This window comes from Siphateles boraxobius, unplaced genomic scaffold (genome assembly GCF_051911475.1).
Source record: "Siphateles boraxobius isolate OS27281-9 unplaced genomic scaffold, OSU_SipBor_1 41, whole genome shotgun sequence".
Taxonomy (NCBI): Eukaryota; Metazoa; Chordata; class Actinopteri; order Cypriniformes; family Leuciscidae; genus Siphateles; species Siphateles boraxobius.
The window spans coordinates 38,665,424-38,682,674 of record NW_027509042.1 but is presented as its reverse complement, the minus strand read 5'-3'; the positions used below and the strand labels follow the sequence as shown (position 1 = coordinate 38,682,674).

Sequence of the window (17,251 nt, the reverse complement as noted above, 5' to 3'; positions counted from 1 at the left end):
GGACGCGTTGAGTATAAACAAGGCTTAACGCAGTTAGTGGAATTGGCAGACGTTCCCTTAGGCATGCGTTGTGGAAACAAGTCAAACACATTCTCAGGTATAAATATGTAGCATTAATGCACGGTGATTTTGAACGAATATTTAATGTCGATAATGGTTAGATAATGTTAAAACTAATCCTGCTATTGATATATTTGTAAGACTTCCGACCCTATAGAACAGTGGCAAGGGAAAACAATGTACCGCGCTCAACCACCGTGAGTGCATTTCACGCATTTATAATCGCGTTCAGCGGGGAGGAAGGGAGGTTGGTCGGCCAGTCGGTCCATCTCGGGACCAGCGAGATTCGTTGAGATTAATTAATATATTTATTTAATAATTTATCTGAGGTGCCCGCCCACCGTTCAGACCCACTTTAACCCCTGCATATATATATATATATATATATATATATATATATATATATATATATATATATATATATATATATATATATATATATATATATATTTCAAACAAATCCTGTTCTTAGAAATCTTCTATTCATCAAAGAATCCTGAAAGAAAGCATCACGGCTTCTACAAAAAAAAAAAAAAAAAAGTAGGCCATCTTGAGCAGCAAATCAGCATAATGATTTCTGAAGGATCATGTGACTAATCTGACATCTGAGTGTATTGATGCTGAAGATTCAGCTGTGCATCGCAGGCAGATAATTACATCTTAAATTAATACAGAAAATAGTTATTTTAAATTGTAATAATATTTGACTGTTACTGTTTTTATTGTATCTTTGATCAAATAAATACAGCCTGTGTGAGCATGAGACAAAAACATTTAAAATATATCTCACTGAACCTTTGAACAGTAGTGTACACACACACACACATACTATATACATGTTAATATATATATATATATATTATTTGTTTTTTTTTTCAATTATATAATTTATAGATATCGCACTTACAAAGAGCAATTTCTAGCTGTAAAAATACTTCAGATGAAACATGCACCAAATTTCCAATACTTTTTCTGTCCTTTTCCCTGATAATTTTAGGCCTTCATTGAGAACTAAACGTAACTGATAACTGTATTGAGACACAGCACACTGTATAATCTTAAGACCAACATCATTATAGCACCATGAAATGTGAAATAAATATCTTTTATTTATTTTCATCATCATTAGCAACACTTTACAAAGTGCCAGCCGTCATAGACAATCTCATAATGTCATCCTGCAAATAGCCCGATCAGTGCTGCCATCAGCAGACCACAGAGATGCCAATCATGCGTAGAATTTGAGTTAAAAAAAGAGAAAATAAAAATATATATATAAAAAAAATATGCGTACCACTGATATACAGATTTGATATAAACAGGCTTATTGGTCACAAACCAAATTGAATTATAAACATGGCTTTTCTCATACAATAGACAAAGAGAACAAACAACAGATACAAGTTCTGTACCAGATAAGTGTACTGTCTACAAAAACGTACATTTCAGAGTTCTTATCTTCTTTTGTATTTCCTTTTTTTCTTCTTTTTTTTAACAACTTTTCTGTCATCTGTTGTACAAGGCGCAAGGCATTGAGTGCGCTGACAATAACCTCACTCAATCGGCACAGAAAAGGAGTCTCTTTGAAACACATACAGACACACTCAGACAAATATAACACCCACACAAACAAATACAAAGTGCATTCATGACCCTGGAGTGGCAGCAGTGGCGTGTTTGAGTTGACGGAGAACTTCCCCTAATTACTTATCATAAATTAAACAGAATGCATTCTGCAGCTACAGAACTCCATTGTAAAGTCCAGAGATATTTTGAAGAAAATGAAAATCCAACATTTTATATACAGGCAAATAGTTATATGATGCCACCTAGTGGTGGGAAATAATCTGACATACATTCCAGTAGGAAGATTCCCGATTTGCATTAAACCATCCTCTAACCAGGGTACCAGTCTTGTTGGTCTAAGTCAGTTTCTTTGGCACTGGTCAGCATTTAGACATTTGGCTCTCATTATTTAAATCTGAATTCATAAAAGAACCAGCCATCGTGTGTGTGTGTGTGTGTTCATTTCACAAAGAACGGGTAATGGCATAGCGGTGGCAATGAACTTAACACAGACAAGTGCCAAACGAGGGACCATGTGACCAACTTAGCCAACAAAGCTGGTAACCAGGGCAACCGTTTTCTCAGATTCTCTTGAACAGAAAAAACAAGCATTCAGACTCACACAAGATCGCTCAAGAACACGCACGCAAAATGACTGACGAACACTGGCAAAAGTATTAAAATCAGTGTAAAAATCATGGTCTCAAAATGTGCAAACATTTCAGCATCAAAAGAAAATTAACCGTACATACATTACAAACATACACTGCCTACTTTTCTTGTAGTATGTCTGTACACCATCTGAAAGAGTAATGCTTTTGCTGCTTAAAAGAAAATAAATGTGGATTTAGTTCTACGAACTGGCACTTTAAACCTATACAGAGCAGAAATTTTGCTCATTACACTGGCTGCGGAGAAATTCCTTCAAATACTGCCACAGCAACCCAAGGTTGGCAACACATGGCATCATAAGAGAAAACCACAAGAAAGAAGAAGAAAAAAGAACTGCACGGGGCTTACAAAGTGGGCCTGGCCCTTTTTAAATGGCTGTAGGTCAAGTTTGGACTCGGTTAGAGAACTGCTAATACAGCTGGTCTATTGTGTGAGCGGGTCTTCCATGTTTTTCGTTCCCAGATATCACGAACTGGAACGGTCGCATGAAATCATTCCAAATTGACTCTCTTAGTCACCGACAGAAAACAAAACTGTAAACGTTTGCTTGGAGTGTAATCATACCATTGGAGTCCCGTTACTATAGCTGTACCTACTGACAGCAAAGCTAGTTCCTCATGTTTTCACAATCTTTTGGCCTGGCGTTCATACAGGACACGTTCTTGTGTTAAAACGTTCGACCAGAATGTGTTTTAAGACATGCTCATTGGTCCATTGTTTTAAAACTAACAATGATCCGTGGACAAATGGGTCAATGACAAATAATAGCCTCCCATGATTCTTAAAAATGTACTTTTTGTTGGGTTTCATATGGCTAAGAGTTTAATGACTCTAAACACAGTCTAACCAATAACATTCCTTGAGTGTGTGAGTGTACATTTTAGTAATATTTTCAAGTTAAAAAGATTTTTATAACATTAAAAAAAATGTATTACGCATGTATTCAAGTAAATATAACAACACTTTTTACTACCTGAACTAACCTGTCATAAAAATAGGTATTGTCATAAATTATATAATATTGTTGACCTTGGCATGCAGTCGTGATTGTGCAAAGGCCCTCTAAATGATATCCTTATTTTCGGCATGTTGATTTCAGCACGACTTTGATTTAGCCATTGAACAACCGTTCAAATATTAAAAAGCAGTAAAGCATTTATTTTAATGTGGCTTTTTTCATCATTATGATATCAGGATAGTTGTATCACCCTGACATATTTGATAGTATTCTCCAAAAAAATATATATCAAAAAATTTAAATTCAGAAGTTAAAAATATTCTCATCGCAGTATGAGCTAATGTAATACATGGCGTATGTCATTGAACCAAATGTGTAAATTTGACCAACAATTTACACACAAGAGCGTGTCCTGTTCGTACGGCCTGTAAGTACGGAGCTTATTTTTATTCATATACAAGCAAGCAATTTGAAATCACTGCTTGAATTTTAAATGTTTGTTTCCATTTTACACATATTAAATTAACAGACACGCATGTTAAATTACAAGTACCATATTCTCATATTTATGAGAGAGGGGAAATCTATAACCTTTGAATTAGGAACGGCAGTTTGTGACAAGGAATAAAGAAAACAAACCCTATGGATTTTGGGAGGAGCAAGGGTAACCCCAAAAATGCATGTATTCACCTACATGAGGGCAGGCACTACAGCACTACGTGAAGGAGAGATCTCGAGTGTATAGCAGAGAGTGTATAACCAAGTGCTTCACAAGTCCCAAGGCATCGTGGGATAGCGAGGTTAATTTACAGGCAAACCGTTAAGTGCTGTCAAGTGCTGAGTTTTGTTATGATCTGTGAAATACATTAGAGTGTGAAACTGATGAGAACAACACTGCTGATGAATTACAGCATCAGACTTCTGGCATGGAAAATATCAGCAGAAAGGATCCAGGTTGTGTTGTGTTGACTGGAAGTGCACTTACAGTTTCAGCTTTCTTGTTGAGAGCAATCCAATTTCTCTATTCCAATCTATTGAGATTTATAGTGGAATCAGAGCGATTCCGTGTTGGTGAACTAATGTCCAGGCACTAAACCCTGCCTGTGTGGTTCAGGTTTTTTCGCTTTGGTGAGTGAGTGTGTATTCAACCTGCCTACCTGATCAGATTGAAGTTTACGGCACTGTGTTGAAAGAATGCACAGGTGAATCTGACCCGAGATCAGTTTGCCAGCAGAGGGACCAAAAGGGGAAAAGGCAGAGCGGAGCTGCTTATGCTGATCTAGAAACAGTATGAAGAGCCGAGCTGTTCTAAATAATTCCTGTACGGACCAAAAGTCAGAAAGACTTGAGTAGCAGTGCATTAAACCTAGAAAATTCTAGAAAAATGATTGGATATTTAAGACAGAGCAGAATACAAAAAAAAGAGGAAGGAGATGCTTGTAAAAAGGCACACAGTAAAAACAGAAACGGAGCAGAAGGTAAAAAGGAACGGGTGCAAGAGAGAGATCCAGATGAATTCTAGAGCTGGAGAGAGTGTATACACTCCGGTATCTGTGGTTGCGATCGGAAGGTGAGAGAGAGTTCAGCTAATGTAAATGTTTTTACAGCATAGTGAGTAAATATTCTACAGTAAGATCTTCGATCAGAGTTCATGTACGTGTGTGTGTAGGTTCTAGGAGGACTGTGCAAGAAAATTTGAACTTTTAGGAGCCATGATAGCTGAGCAGGAGAGTTCCATACATCCTGTCATCTATTCGGTTTCATTTCCTTTTTTTTTTTTTTTTTTTACCCTTTAGCAGCGTATTGGCGTACCTGTTCTGGGGTTGACATTCCGAGATCTTCCTGCATTAACCCAGTGCATCCAGAACCCAACCGGACTCCCCAGAGCCAAGGCTCACAATCATGGGGGATTTTAAAACATTAAAAACTAAGAAATTAAAGTCTTTAAAAGACAACATCCTTTAGTCTTTTGGGGTACCGATATCCATGAGTCTTTAGGGGTACTTACCCCAGAGTGAAATTAAGGTGCAATGTTTTCGTACGGAATCAAGCTGCTCCAAATCACCGTCCTGCCCCAGCAGAGGTGTGAGATTAGGCCATTGCCCTCTTCGCTATGCGCTCTGGTCCAGTGGGGGCTCTTAGTCCTGCTGGGAGGAGTCTCAAAAGGGGATGGTCCTACAGACACTTATATGGAAGTCTCTGATTGGTCAGAGATGGAAGGTGGAGTGGCTAGTAGACAAAAGTGTGCCGCAATAGGTCCTCAGCAGCGGGACGCTGTTTAGACTCCACAAAAATCCGTTTAAGGAAATCGCGGCAGTGGTCCGATACGTGAGGCGGCAGAGTGGGGTTGGTGGGCTGTGTGGCGATTTTAAAAATGGCTGCCATTGCTTCATACTCCGCCCAGGGCGGCCGCTGAGTCAACATCTCCACCACGGTGCAGCCGATGCTCCTGGAATCAGGGCGGAATTACCATCATTAACATGAGACACACAAAAGATGAAACGTGTATGGATTAATTTTTTACAATAACTTACCAGATATCAGCTTTTCTGCCATACCCCTCTCCACTGATGACCTCAGGGCTCATCCAGTACGGTGTACCTGTCACTGACTTGATGCCCGTACCGGACAGGCAGATGGTCTGAAGCCGTCGACTCGCTCCAAAGTCACCCAGCTTCACATTACCTGCAGAGTCACGAAGGATATTGGCACCTACATGAATAAAAGAACAGGAAAAAATTTTTTCATTATGGCGGGGTGGGGGTATTTTGACCTGATAAAAAAGCCTTGTAAGATAGTAAATCAAAGATTATTTATTTATATATATATTATATTTATAAGAATGTCAAAAGTACTGTAACAAGATGTAATATAGGCCTAAGTCTCAGGTGTCCCCAGAATGGGACTGAAGTTTCAGCTCAAAATAACCCACAGATCATTTATTATACCATGTTGTAAATGCACTTTTTTCAGTGAAATAAAAAACACGCTGTTTTCGAGCATTTATCTTTAAATGCAAAAGAGCTGCTGCTCTTCACCCCTTGTGCCTTTACACCTCGTGTCTGGATACTCTGCCAAATAGTAACAAAACATCTGTTTGGTTTTGATTATAATCTTATCGCAGCCATGTGACTTTGCAGTTCTTCATCATCATGAAAGTTTATGCGTTTTAATGCCATTTCATTTTAAACTTCTGATATATGGTTTTCTGAGCACATAGCACATAAAGCTGGCTGTCAGACGGCGCATCCTGTGAGTATTAAACTAATTTCTCTTTTGCGTCTTATTGTGCCTAAATTGTTAAATACAAACAAGGCTGTGTCAAAAACACAGTCGGTTATGCATGTGAATGTAAACAGCAGGGAAATAAATCGCATGTGTATATTAGATCTGTGTATTAAAGAGGCAGCAGTCGAATGTGCAGTACCTACTGCTACATATGCTGTTAATATGACTCAAACAACAGAAGAAAAACAGAAAATCACTCACTGCTCTTCATTAAATAACTTAAGTAGCTTTAAAGGGGTTCTATAATGCCCCTTTTTACAAGATGTAAAATAAGTCTGATGTCCCCAGAGTGTGTATTTGAAGTTTTAGCTCAAAAAACCCTGCAGATCAGTTTTTATAGCATGTTAAAATTGTCACTTTTTGAGGATGAGCAAAACGTGCCATTTTTGTGGGTCCCTTTAAATGCAAATGAGCTGCTGCTCAAATTTTTTTTTATTTTATTTTTTTTAAAGAAAGTGTCCCTTTGCTTTAAAGTTTAAGCGCTGTATTTTTGTCTCAGATTTATGGGGGAAATAAAAAACGGAGTGGATGGATTTTTACAATAGGGTGGTACTGTGTACACACTGCGGACACATAAATATGTTCAAAAACAATATAAAAATGAATTTAGCATATCAATAGGTCCCCTTTAAAATAATTTTGAATATTCTGCTAATGTACAATGCAGAAGCACTGGAAGATTGAGACATTAAAACCAAGTTTAGTTAGTTAGTTAAAAACAAGGTTGAGTGTTATACTTTCATTATTGCAGAAACCATTTTCATTATTGCAGAATATGCAATTCAGCTTATCATAACTGACAACATCAGGGCATGCAGTTGGCTCACCTTTGATGTCTCTATGTACAATCATGTTACTATGCAGGTAGCACACGCCTTCTAGTATCTGCCGTGTATATTTACGTGTGACATTCTCCGTCAGAGCACCGTACGACTTCAGCTGGTCTTTAATGGAGCCCTATGGACAAATATTCAACATTTCATAAATAACACAAAAGCATCTACTAGCATCCTGACTGTACCTTGTCAAACTTTCTCTTACAAATTTTTTTTTTTGTTAGGCTGACTGGTTGCACAAATATCCTTCACTAAATGAACTCACTGAATCTATTGGGGCTGTTAAATTTACATATCATTTACTGATCTTTTCAGTCATGTTCAACTTGTGAAGTACCAAGAGCTGTCAGTGTGTTATGTATAGTTAGTTATGTATAGTTATTTTTAATTTTAAAAATACATCGTTTAGTTTAGGAGCTTCCACACGGCAAAAACTCCAGGGGAAACAATCAGAACTCAAGAATGTGTGTTCCAAGTCAGTGAATTAACATAGACTTACCCCAGGCATGTACTCCATAAAGATAGAAAGCGTTCTTTCATGCGTGTCCCGCAAGCAGCCATAGTACTGAACAATGCGCTCATGAAAAAGATTTTTCAGCAGCTGAATCTCACACTCCAGAGCACTCACCTCCTGAACTCACACACACACAAACAAAGTGCAAAAGTTCACTAGACACCAAATGTAAAGGTGTCTACCTTATAAAGCCTGAAAAAACTGTTCACCTTGCTGGTTTCTGGACTATCCGGGTCAAACTGAACCTGTTTAACAGCCAGTTCTCTGCCTGTGTCCGCATCGTAGCATAGAAACACTCGCCCGAACGCTCCTTGCCCCAAAAGCTTTCCTAGACGCCAGTTTGTAGGAGCCCGAGGGGCTAAACACAGAGAAGAGAGAAGATTAAACCAACAACAACACTATACAGTTTCCCCTCTGTTTTTTAACCAAATAATTTAAATGACTTTCCTAGCTCTTCACGCTTACTGGATTTGTAATTTATAAAAGACTATACATTTTCAAAAAGCAGTTTATAGCCGATTACAGTAGGTTACATTTTTTGTAGGACAGGACTTTGATTGGATGGAAAAAGTAGACAAAGATATTACTGGTTGTTTGCACATGTACACTACATTTAAAACGTTTGGGGTTGGTAAGATATCTTTAATGTTTTTGGAAAAAGTCTCTCTTATGCTCACCAAGGCTGCGTTTATTTGATAAAAAAAAAAAAAAATACAGCAAAATTGCTACATTTCAAAGAGTTGTACATTCTGTGGAAACCCATTTACTTTGATAAAATATTTTTCTAAAATTAGAATTTTTTCCAAGATTGATTCATAGAAATTTCAGTTTTTAATTTGAAATAGAAATATTTGGAACAAATGTCTTTACTGTTGTCTTATGTCTAATGTCTTACTGACCCCAATTTTTTTTGTATACATTGTGCTCAAGAAGACATTTAAATTATTGGGTTATTGGAAAGCAAAATAAATTTACACCTGAGCAAATTATAAATGCAAAATGTGTTATTCTCAAACTCAAGGACATCTAGTAATGTCACATTTGACAAATCAGAACTGGAATAATTTTCATCTGCTTATAGAAAACCATAACTCTGTGATCACAGGCCGACAAGTTCAAGCATGTAAACACCAAGATCCCCCACAATGGGAACAATGTTTGTACAAAGCAAACTGGAACAACACAACATGTGGCCTAAATCCTTTCAGCCCTAAATCCACTCACAGCGGCTGGGAGGGCTGATGTCCATGACTGATAGAGTAGGGTTAGAGCTGGGTTCTATATCGCTGCCACGGCGTCTGCGTCCTGGTTCCTCTAGCTCAGGAGTGAAGATGCTGCTTCCACTGCTAGTGCTGGGGCTCTGCTGCTCTGTAGGACTGAAGCTCACCGGAGAACGGAAACCATGAGCCTGTGTCCGCCGTGCCCTTGGAAACGTCTTCCGTCCTGAGTGGAGAAAGAAGATCTAATTCAGGAATAGCACATGCAAGATCGATGATGCATGGTTTCGCTTTTTAGAAAGGTGACTAAAGCATCCATTTATACAATATAACCTCACCATCGCTGTAGTCCTGCAAACCAAACGAGATGTGATATCGCCTAGGATAGGTTCCTCCCTTCCCTGTTTTTTCAAACACTGGTATATCGTACTCTGTGAAACAGCAGCACAGAAACATGATAGATTGAGGAATTCAAACTAACGTAAGCTCTCATGTGACATCAAAGCAGAATGGTCCGCAAGAGCTTACCAGGGAACTCTTGATGATTATCTGGGTAGCTCAGGGCTCGAGGCATACGAGATTTGGGATAGGTTTCACTGTAAGAGATTCAGTGAAAGAGTCACTCAGTATTCTCAGTTTTATTCATCTAAGTACAAACGTGAACTGCACACTACCGTTAAAAAATTTGGGGTCAGTGAGATTTTGGTCTGAATTTATTTAATTAAAAATACAGTAAAACAGTAGTTTTGTGAAATATTATTACAATTTAAAATAACTGTAATTAATATTTTAATGTATATAAAATTTTTATTTATTCCTGCAATGGCAAAGCTGAATTTTTAAGCAGCCATTACTGCAGAGCTACACGATCCTTCAGAAATCATTCTAATATGATGATTTGGAGCTTAAGAAACATTTCTTATAGTTATCAATGTTGAAAACAGTTGTGCAGCTAATTATTTTATTTTTTTTGAAACAATAATACATTTAAAAAATAAAATCATTTATTTGAAATAGAAATCTTTTATAACATTATAAGTAGAACTATAACTTTTGAACAATTTCATGCACCTAGGCTGAATAAAAAAATACTTAATTAATTACTTAATAAAAAAATCTTACTGACCACAAACTTTTGAACGGTAGGGTATGTCTGTGAGATCAAAAGTTTCTGTGATTGTCACTGGATGCCTGGTCAAGTCATGTGGCATCCTGACACAGGTTAAAAGAATGCTGTTAATACAAGTTCAAATCTACCAACAAAATCTGTGAAATGCTGTCAAATTAACACCGAAAATACATTAACTCATCCTTCAGTTTGTAAACAAGCACAAATTGCATTTACAGTAATGTACCTATACAAGACGCCTATCGACAAGGCACTGATCTCTGCAACAATTTGATTATGGCTGCAGGCACGTATCAGTTAGTTGTTTACCTATCAAGTGGACTGTCCAGGGAAGGACAGCTGCCTGATGCTGAATTCTCAGGACTGCTCATAGACAGAGGGTCCAGCATCTAAAGAGAGGAAGAAAGATAAACAAGCCATCAGGGGCCTGTACCATGATGGTAGTTGAACAAACACCGGGTAACAGGATTAGTTTTGAGTTGACAAAACCAAACCAATCCAACCAGGCTTTGATTGGTCCAATTTTGGTTTGAGATCTCTTACCTGGAACATAACCTGCCCTGGACCAGGTTAGCAATGGAGCGTAAGTTACTATGGTGATGAACACTGCTAAAAGCCAAACCACTTTCATGGTGCCTAAAACCCAGGGTTGGCGCAAACTAAACTGAAACAAACCTGGCTAGCCACCTAAACCGGCTTCATGGTATAGGCCCCTAGACACTGATCATGCTCTTGCTTTAGTACACCCACATCAACCCAACCAGACGTGTTATCAGACTATGTACCTGGTCCATGCTCTCTGGTATGAACTCGCCCTCACTGTTGATGCTGGTGAAAGAGCCATTTCTGGCCACCTGCTGCAGAGCATCAGGAATATAGCCTGGAGGAGGAGAACTACGATCGGTTGACTGAGAACCTGAAGAGGGAGAGGACACAGACAAAATGCTGTTTAAAATGTCATTTATCTTGTGGTTTTATTTGAAGAAACATCTTATGTACTTGAATCATCTGAACAGAGTAGTTTCAGTTATTCAGAGCAGTGCGGTTGAAAAATCATCAGTCCAGTCATTTGAAAGGTAGAGCAAGTCATTATATTTTGATAAAAGATTTTTTAAGTCATCTTTAAATGCATGTTGCAGTAGTCTTTTCTTTCCTATTGTAACGTATACAAGTGAAACCGCTTATCGAGCAAGAAAAAAAATGTAGTACGGGATTTGATTTTGTCCATCAGGATATGATTGGATCATTCATTGGTTTGGTGTGGTTTGCTACCGCAGCGATCTCATGTGAAAACATGTCATCAGAGAAGAGAAGAGATGTCGCTGCAAGTGGGAGGAGAAACTATTTTGATTACTGATTAAGAGGGGACATGAATTTCATTTTTTATAGTCAATTGTGATTTTATGTTGACTGAGAAAAATTCACAAATGAATTGTGGACAATAAAGGCAAGAACATAAAATGAAGAAAGTACATTTTGGTTTTATTTTGACTTCATGACAAGGATGCAATTCAGAAACACTGAATGCAACCCACCTATGAGTGCCAGCATGCTCTTTTTATCTGCAGCACTGAAGTCTGTGTTGTCCAAGTTCTCATGAGCAGGCAACAGGTCCTTACTGGAGACAGAATTCTGAAAGCGCAAGTAGTAAACATCTATATTACATTTAAGACATTTAGCTTTTATATTGGATCACAGGTCTCAGAATAACACTTTCTCTCTGAGCATGATTTATAATGATCACTGACCTGAGTGCAAGAGGGGAGCACCAGCAAGATTTTTAGGCTCTTCATATGCACTGAACGATCCAGCAGCTCCACAGCTTTATCCAGATCATCCTGAGTACGCAATGGAATCACAAGCTACAGGAAAGAGAAAAGGTAAATCGTCAGGAAAACAAGAACTATGGCAGCCACATATCAAAACATTCTAATAAATACAGTATATCTTAAATGTGATAAAGATGTGGATTCTGTTACCTCATTATTGGTGTAATGCAGGTCCATGCTCTGCCCAAACGCTACTTTAGCTTTGGCGCTCAGATCTTCCAGACTGACAGGCCGAGGGAACTGCAGGATCCTTAAGTAACAGATAATACATTATAAATCATCACACCATCATATGCTACTTTAACAGAATCAATCAAAACGTTCCTTCAAATGCATTCTGTCATTATAATAATTACATCATTAGCATCGCATTGAAGTTTTAGTGATTACATGAGAACTCAAAAGAAAAAAAAATCCAACTCAAGGAGTCTTTTCTGGCAGTTTTAGGTTCTTGGCCTTTGTATACACCAACCCAGATGCACACAACCACACGACAAATCAAACTACATCACTAATTTACTTAGTTCATTTGGCTTAGAGCAAAACATCTTGTGTGAAGTGATCCTCCAGGACTGGGAATAAAAACGCAGGTTTGGACAAACTAAAACAACATCCATTACACAGTGACTACAGGGCATGGTCGGACAGGTTTAATTAAGAGAAACCTCAAGAGGGAAGTGATAAAAATAGGAAGTGAAGAGCAGAAGCAGGACTTGTGGTTATTACCTCTTCTCTCCTCTGTACTCAAACTTCACCCGCACGTCATTCTGTGGAGGAGCAAACACAGTTTTACACGCAGCTCAATGCACATAAATCATATTTACAAAAGTCTGAATAGAACTGGGAAACCCACTGCACTGATTGTTGTGCACTTTTTATTTGCCTTCGACTACATCATTAGATTAGTTTCACATTCGTTCCTTGTCTTACAACTTTGTAAATACAAAGATGTTTTAATAATGCCTCTTATTGAAACTTCAATATAAAAAGGGGATTAAAGTAGGTAACTTTAACAAATCAGTCTGAATTGTCCATGTGGTATATTAATATATTATTAAAATGTTTGTTTTTGTAAAAAGTATATTTAAAATGTTTTTGAAAAAATAATCATATAATTTACCACCGTTTGATTTAAATGAAAAGTTCCTGAGATGGAAAAAAGTACATAAATATTGAGAAAACTATTGCATTTTTTTAAAAAGCTGAAAATTACTGAGACAATTTAAATCAGCATGAAATGGAAATCGGCATAGTCTTTTCTTCCCTATAGTGAAATACAGTTGTGGTCAGAGTTAATGGCACCCCTGCATTGTTTATCCTTTTGATCTTTCATTCAAAAAATTTGAAAAAATCTAACTTTTCAATGAAGTAAAATAATTGAAAGTGGGGAGGGGAGACCACATTATGAAATAAATGTTTTTCTCCAAAACACATTGGCCACAATTATTGGCACCCCTAGAATTTTTTAGGAGTAAAATATTTAGCTTTTTTTAGCAGACCAGGGTGACTAGGAACATGAAATTGTCTAGCTATGACTTCTTGTTTCACAGGAGTTTAAATATGAGGAAACAAAAAGGCCAAATTCCCTTAATCATCCATCACAATGAGTAAAACCAAAGAATATAGTTCTGATGTGCATCAAAAGATCGTTGAGCATCTTGGAAAATGGAAAGTGGCTGTAAGAAAATAGCTTAAGAATTGAAAATCTCCATTTTGACCATCAGGGCAATAATTAAGAAGTTCCGATCAACTAAAGATGTTACGAATCTGCCAGGAAGAGGATGTGTGTCTATATTATCTTAATGCACGGTGATGATGAGGAAAGTTTGAGAGGCCAAAGACTCTTCAAGGTTCACAGATGGAGAATAGCAGAGATTACTTGAGTCTTGGAGGCAGTGTTCGAATTATACCGTGAGCTTCGAGGGGTACAGCTATTTCGACTGGTGACGTCACTCTCCATTTTATATAGGCTTACACACGAGAACCACTAATCTATATGCGAAATTCTGTGAAAGCTTCTGCAGCAGTTCAAACACACACATTTGAGCACGTTTCCATCCGATAACCCTGTCCGTTAGATAATAAACAACTGCTTGCATTAATGCAACCATTCTTGGCTTAACATTATATTTTATTACATTTTTTTCAGTTCCCCCCAAAATTATTATTTTCATCCCTTTTGGGAGGATCCAAGTCTCATCTAAGGGGGGTCGGACCCCCCCAAATCCCCCACGTAATTCGAACTATGCTTGGAGGTCAGAAAGCCGAACCCCTACATCACCACATGTTGTTTTGGAGGGTTTCAAGAAAAATCCTCCTCGCTCCTCCAAAAATAAACTCCAGCATATTAAGTTGTCAGACATGACTGGAACTTCAAAAGGGACCGAATTCTATGGTCAGATAATTTTTTTTTTTAAAAGGGCTTTTTGGCAGCAAACCCACCAGATGTGTTTGGTGCAAACAGGGATAAAAGTACCCCATGCCTTCGGTTAAATATACTGCTGGATCTTATATGCTGTGGGCCTATTTTTTTGCTGGAGGTCCTGGACATCTTGTTCAGATAAATGGTATTGGTGCATTGTATCAGATACGTGGAAGTGGAGCCACGCGCAAAGATACAAAAAAATGGCATCCACACGCCACGTGAAATGGGGTCTCGTACACTCAACGTGCGCAGCCGCCCACACCGCAATGACGTCATTTTTGCACCATACACTCGTGCGGACGTGGCGAGTATAAACCAGGCTTAATCCTATGCTATAGTATGTGTAAGTGGTTCGCCTGTGTACACTGACTGATGTCATCATCACCCTTATTCAGCTGTAGTCACATTTACAGTAGATGCTCTGTTTCCTTGTGTGCAAGAGACATAAGAGAGTAGTAATGATTTTTTAGACAATGTTTAGTTGAAGTTTAGCACCAAATAATTTATCTGGGGGGAAAAACACTGTAAGCAACTGGTGCTGATGTGAATTACAAAAGCGGCAATACAAACCTGGTTCTTTGGAGAAGAGGCCTTGGGTTTGCTCAGGTCAGACAGACCAGATGGTCGACTGGACCGATGCAGCACCACCAGGTCTTGCATGATGGAATTCAAGGCCTCCTGTTCATCTGCAACATATTAGTATTACAAATTCTCATTATAATTATTATTTATGCTACCAGTTTATAGTAAGTGTCTTTAACTACTTCGTACTAACATTTAAATTAATCATTTGATGCAATGCACTTGTGTTTTACTTTGCATTTATATTTCAAAATTCCTACTTGTAATTACAAATGTAATTAATTCCACTGTTAATCCACCCTTAAACCTAACCATAACATGTCCATAACCTTTTTTTGCAGTAAAATATGAACATAAGTACATTAACCATTTTTTAGATACAAGTATATTTATATGCAAGTATAAGACATTACATAATTTGTACTACTAGCAAAAAAAAAAAAATTCTGTATTTTGTCTAATATTTACAAAGTACATACCCATTTTGACAGATCACCGGTTCACCCAGGAGTAAAGGAAAGAGGATTCTCCCATGAAATGGGATCCTTTCTCCTGTACAAGAGAACAATCCATTTATTACATAAATAATTGCATTAATTAATAATTAAATAATTCAAATTGCTAAGTGACAATAAACCACTGACGATCTATTAAGACTGATGAAAACACTGGCACTATATTGATCTTTGTTGCCACAAAAGAGCAAATATCTTTGTATAGAAGCACATTAGAAACCAATGCTTTAGTCTAGGAAATTATTTTATTTCAATACGGCAGGCATATTGCCTTCAGCAGGCAGCTGTCAAAATCTGAACTGAATGGGGCAGGATGGCAGCAGCTTGTCTGACACTGAGGTGCCTACACACACACATAAATATCTATATTAAACTCCTAAATTCAAGACAACTAAAGTACAAGTACACATCAATAGCTTAGATAAATAGCTTATCAGTGCATGTCATAACTCAAGACACTGTCTTACCACATTTATGACTATGTATGATAGTTTGAGTAAAACATATTAGCAACTCAAAAAAGTATATAACGTTACATAAATGACAAATAGTAAAAGGAAATGTCAGTTAAAAAACTCTAACGGCACGCAAAGCTAATAACCAAGCTAACTAACGTTAGATAGCATACATACCTGTCAAAACTATGGCAGGTCAAAGTAACCAAATGAGATGACATGCTGATATTTAATTAAGATCACAATGGGATTTAGGCATTCGATTTAGCCTTGTCTGGAGCACGACACAATGTTAAGAATAACTTAAATTGTATTTATAAACACACAATTAGCCGTTAGCTCTCTAGGCCAAATTAGCATTGCGCCAGGATGCTAACGAACCGCCTCGCGCTTTAACAGATTACATAGAGATTCTTACAGACCTATCTGATAAAAATGTCTTTGTTATGCAGTCACTTAATAAAACATATAAATAAAGAGCATTTAATCACCTGGGTGAGCTCGGTCCGTTCACTTCCTCATCCACAGCTATGAGGCCTCGATACGAATCTGACACTCTGACACTCAAATAAATGGCTTTAACTTCAGTCCAAGGCCTGGCTAAGCGGCCAAATCATCTCGCACTGACTCCAACACACTTTAAAGGCAAGTGAAATCCGCTGACGATGATTCCAGGCGAATTTGTAGATTAAAAACAGCTAATCTTCGACCGCGGACTGAGGTTTGTTTACATTGGGTTCTACGCGCTTGACCTGACTAAGATCAACTGTTGTCAATTAGACTGCGAAGAATTTTGAGAATCACCAACTAGGATGATAACAATGCACGAACTGAGAAGGTCTGTTCAGAAAATTAATCCAAAAGAGCATAACGACACATTTAGCAAAATATGTTACGTATTAAGTACACTTAAAAACACTACACAGTGCACACGCAGACACACACTACTTTGGAACAGCACCGCGGTCCTTTGACTCAAACAACTCAGATGTCTCCACAGCGCCATCTGTCGACTGACATCTAATGCTTTCGCATGGCCATAGACTCGCCAGTGTCAAGTTGTAGCCAATCAGAGAACGTGGTTCGCTTGTTCTCGACCAATCAGAACAATGAATGCTCAAAGAATAACTCCCATTTGATTTACAGGCACATGTTTGCTGCGTGCGCGAGTGCACCTACTCGCTTGCCTTTGGCATATTTAATTT

At 37.9% G+C, this 17,251-nt stretch overlaps 1 protein-coding gene across 1 annotated transcript; it reads right to left on the bottom strand.

Annotated features, from left to right (window-relative positions):
• Positions 1-1,149: 1,149 nt before the first annotated feature.
• On the bottom strand, positions 1,150-17,102 carry map3k2 (mitogen-activated protein kinase kinase kinase 2). The gene is made up of 17 exons (XM_077199539.1): positions 16,538-17,102; positions 15,556-15,628; positions 15,065-15,180; positions 12,796-12,836; positions 12,220-12,319; positions 11,989-12,102; positions 11,776-11,872; positions 11,026-11,156; positions 10,550-10,629; positions 9,640-9,707; positions 9,450-9,542; positions 9,119-9,337; positions 8,104-8,252; positions 7,880-8,011; positions 7,372-7,501; positions 5,791-5,968; positions 1,150-5,705 (listed from the first exon to the last, which is right to left on the bottom strand). Exons 2-17 carry the CDS (start codon positions 15,557-15,559, stop codon positions 5,486-5,488), a joined length of 1,872 nt encoding a protein of 623 aa, XP_077055654.1. The 5' UTR covers positions 15,560-15,628; positions 16,538-17,102; the 3' UTR covers positions 1,150-5,485.
• Positions 17,103-17,251: the final 149 nt, after the last annotated feature.

What these genes read in the sequence shown, in the direction of transcription:
- map3k2 (XM_077199539.1), bottom strand. An exon ending in GAGCATGCTGGCACTCATAG is followed by an intron (nt 11,157 to 11,775) that starts GTGGGTTGCATT and finishes CTCCCTCTTCAG; the next exon opens with GTTCTCAGTCAACCGATCGT. An exon ending in TACCAGAGAGCATGGACCAG is followed by an intron (nt 10,630 to 11,025) that starts GTACATAGTCTG and finishes TCCTCTCTTTAG; the next exon opens with ATGCTGGACCCTCTGTCTAT.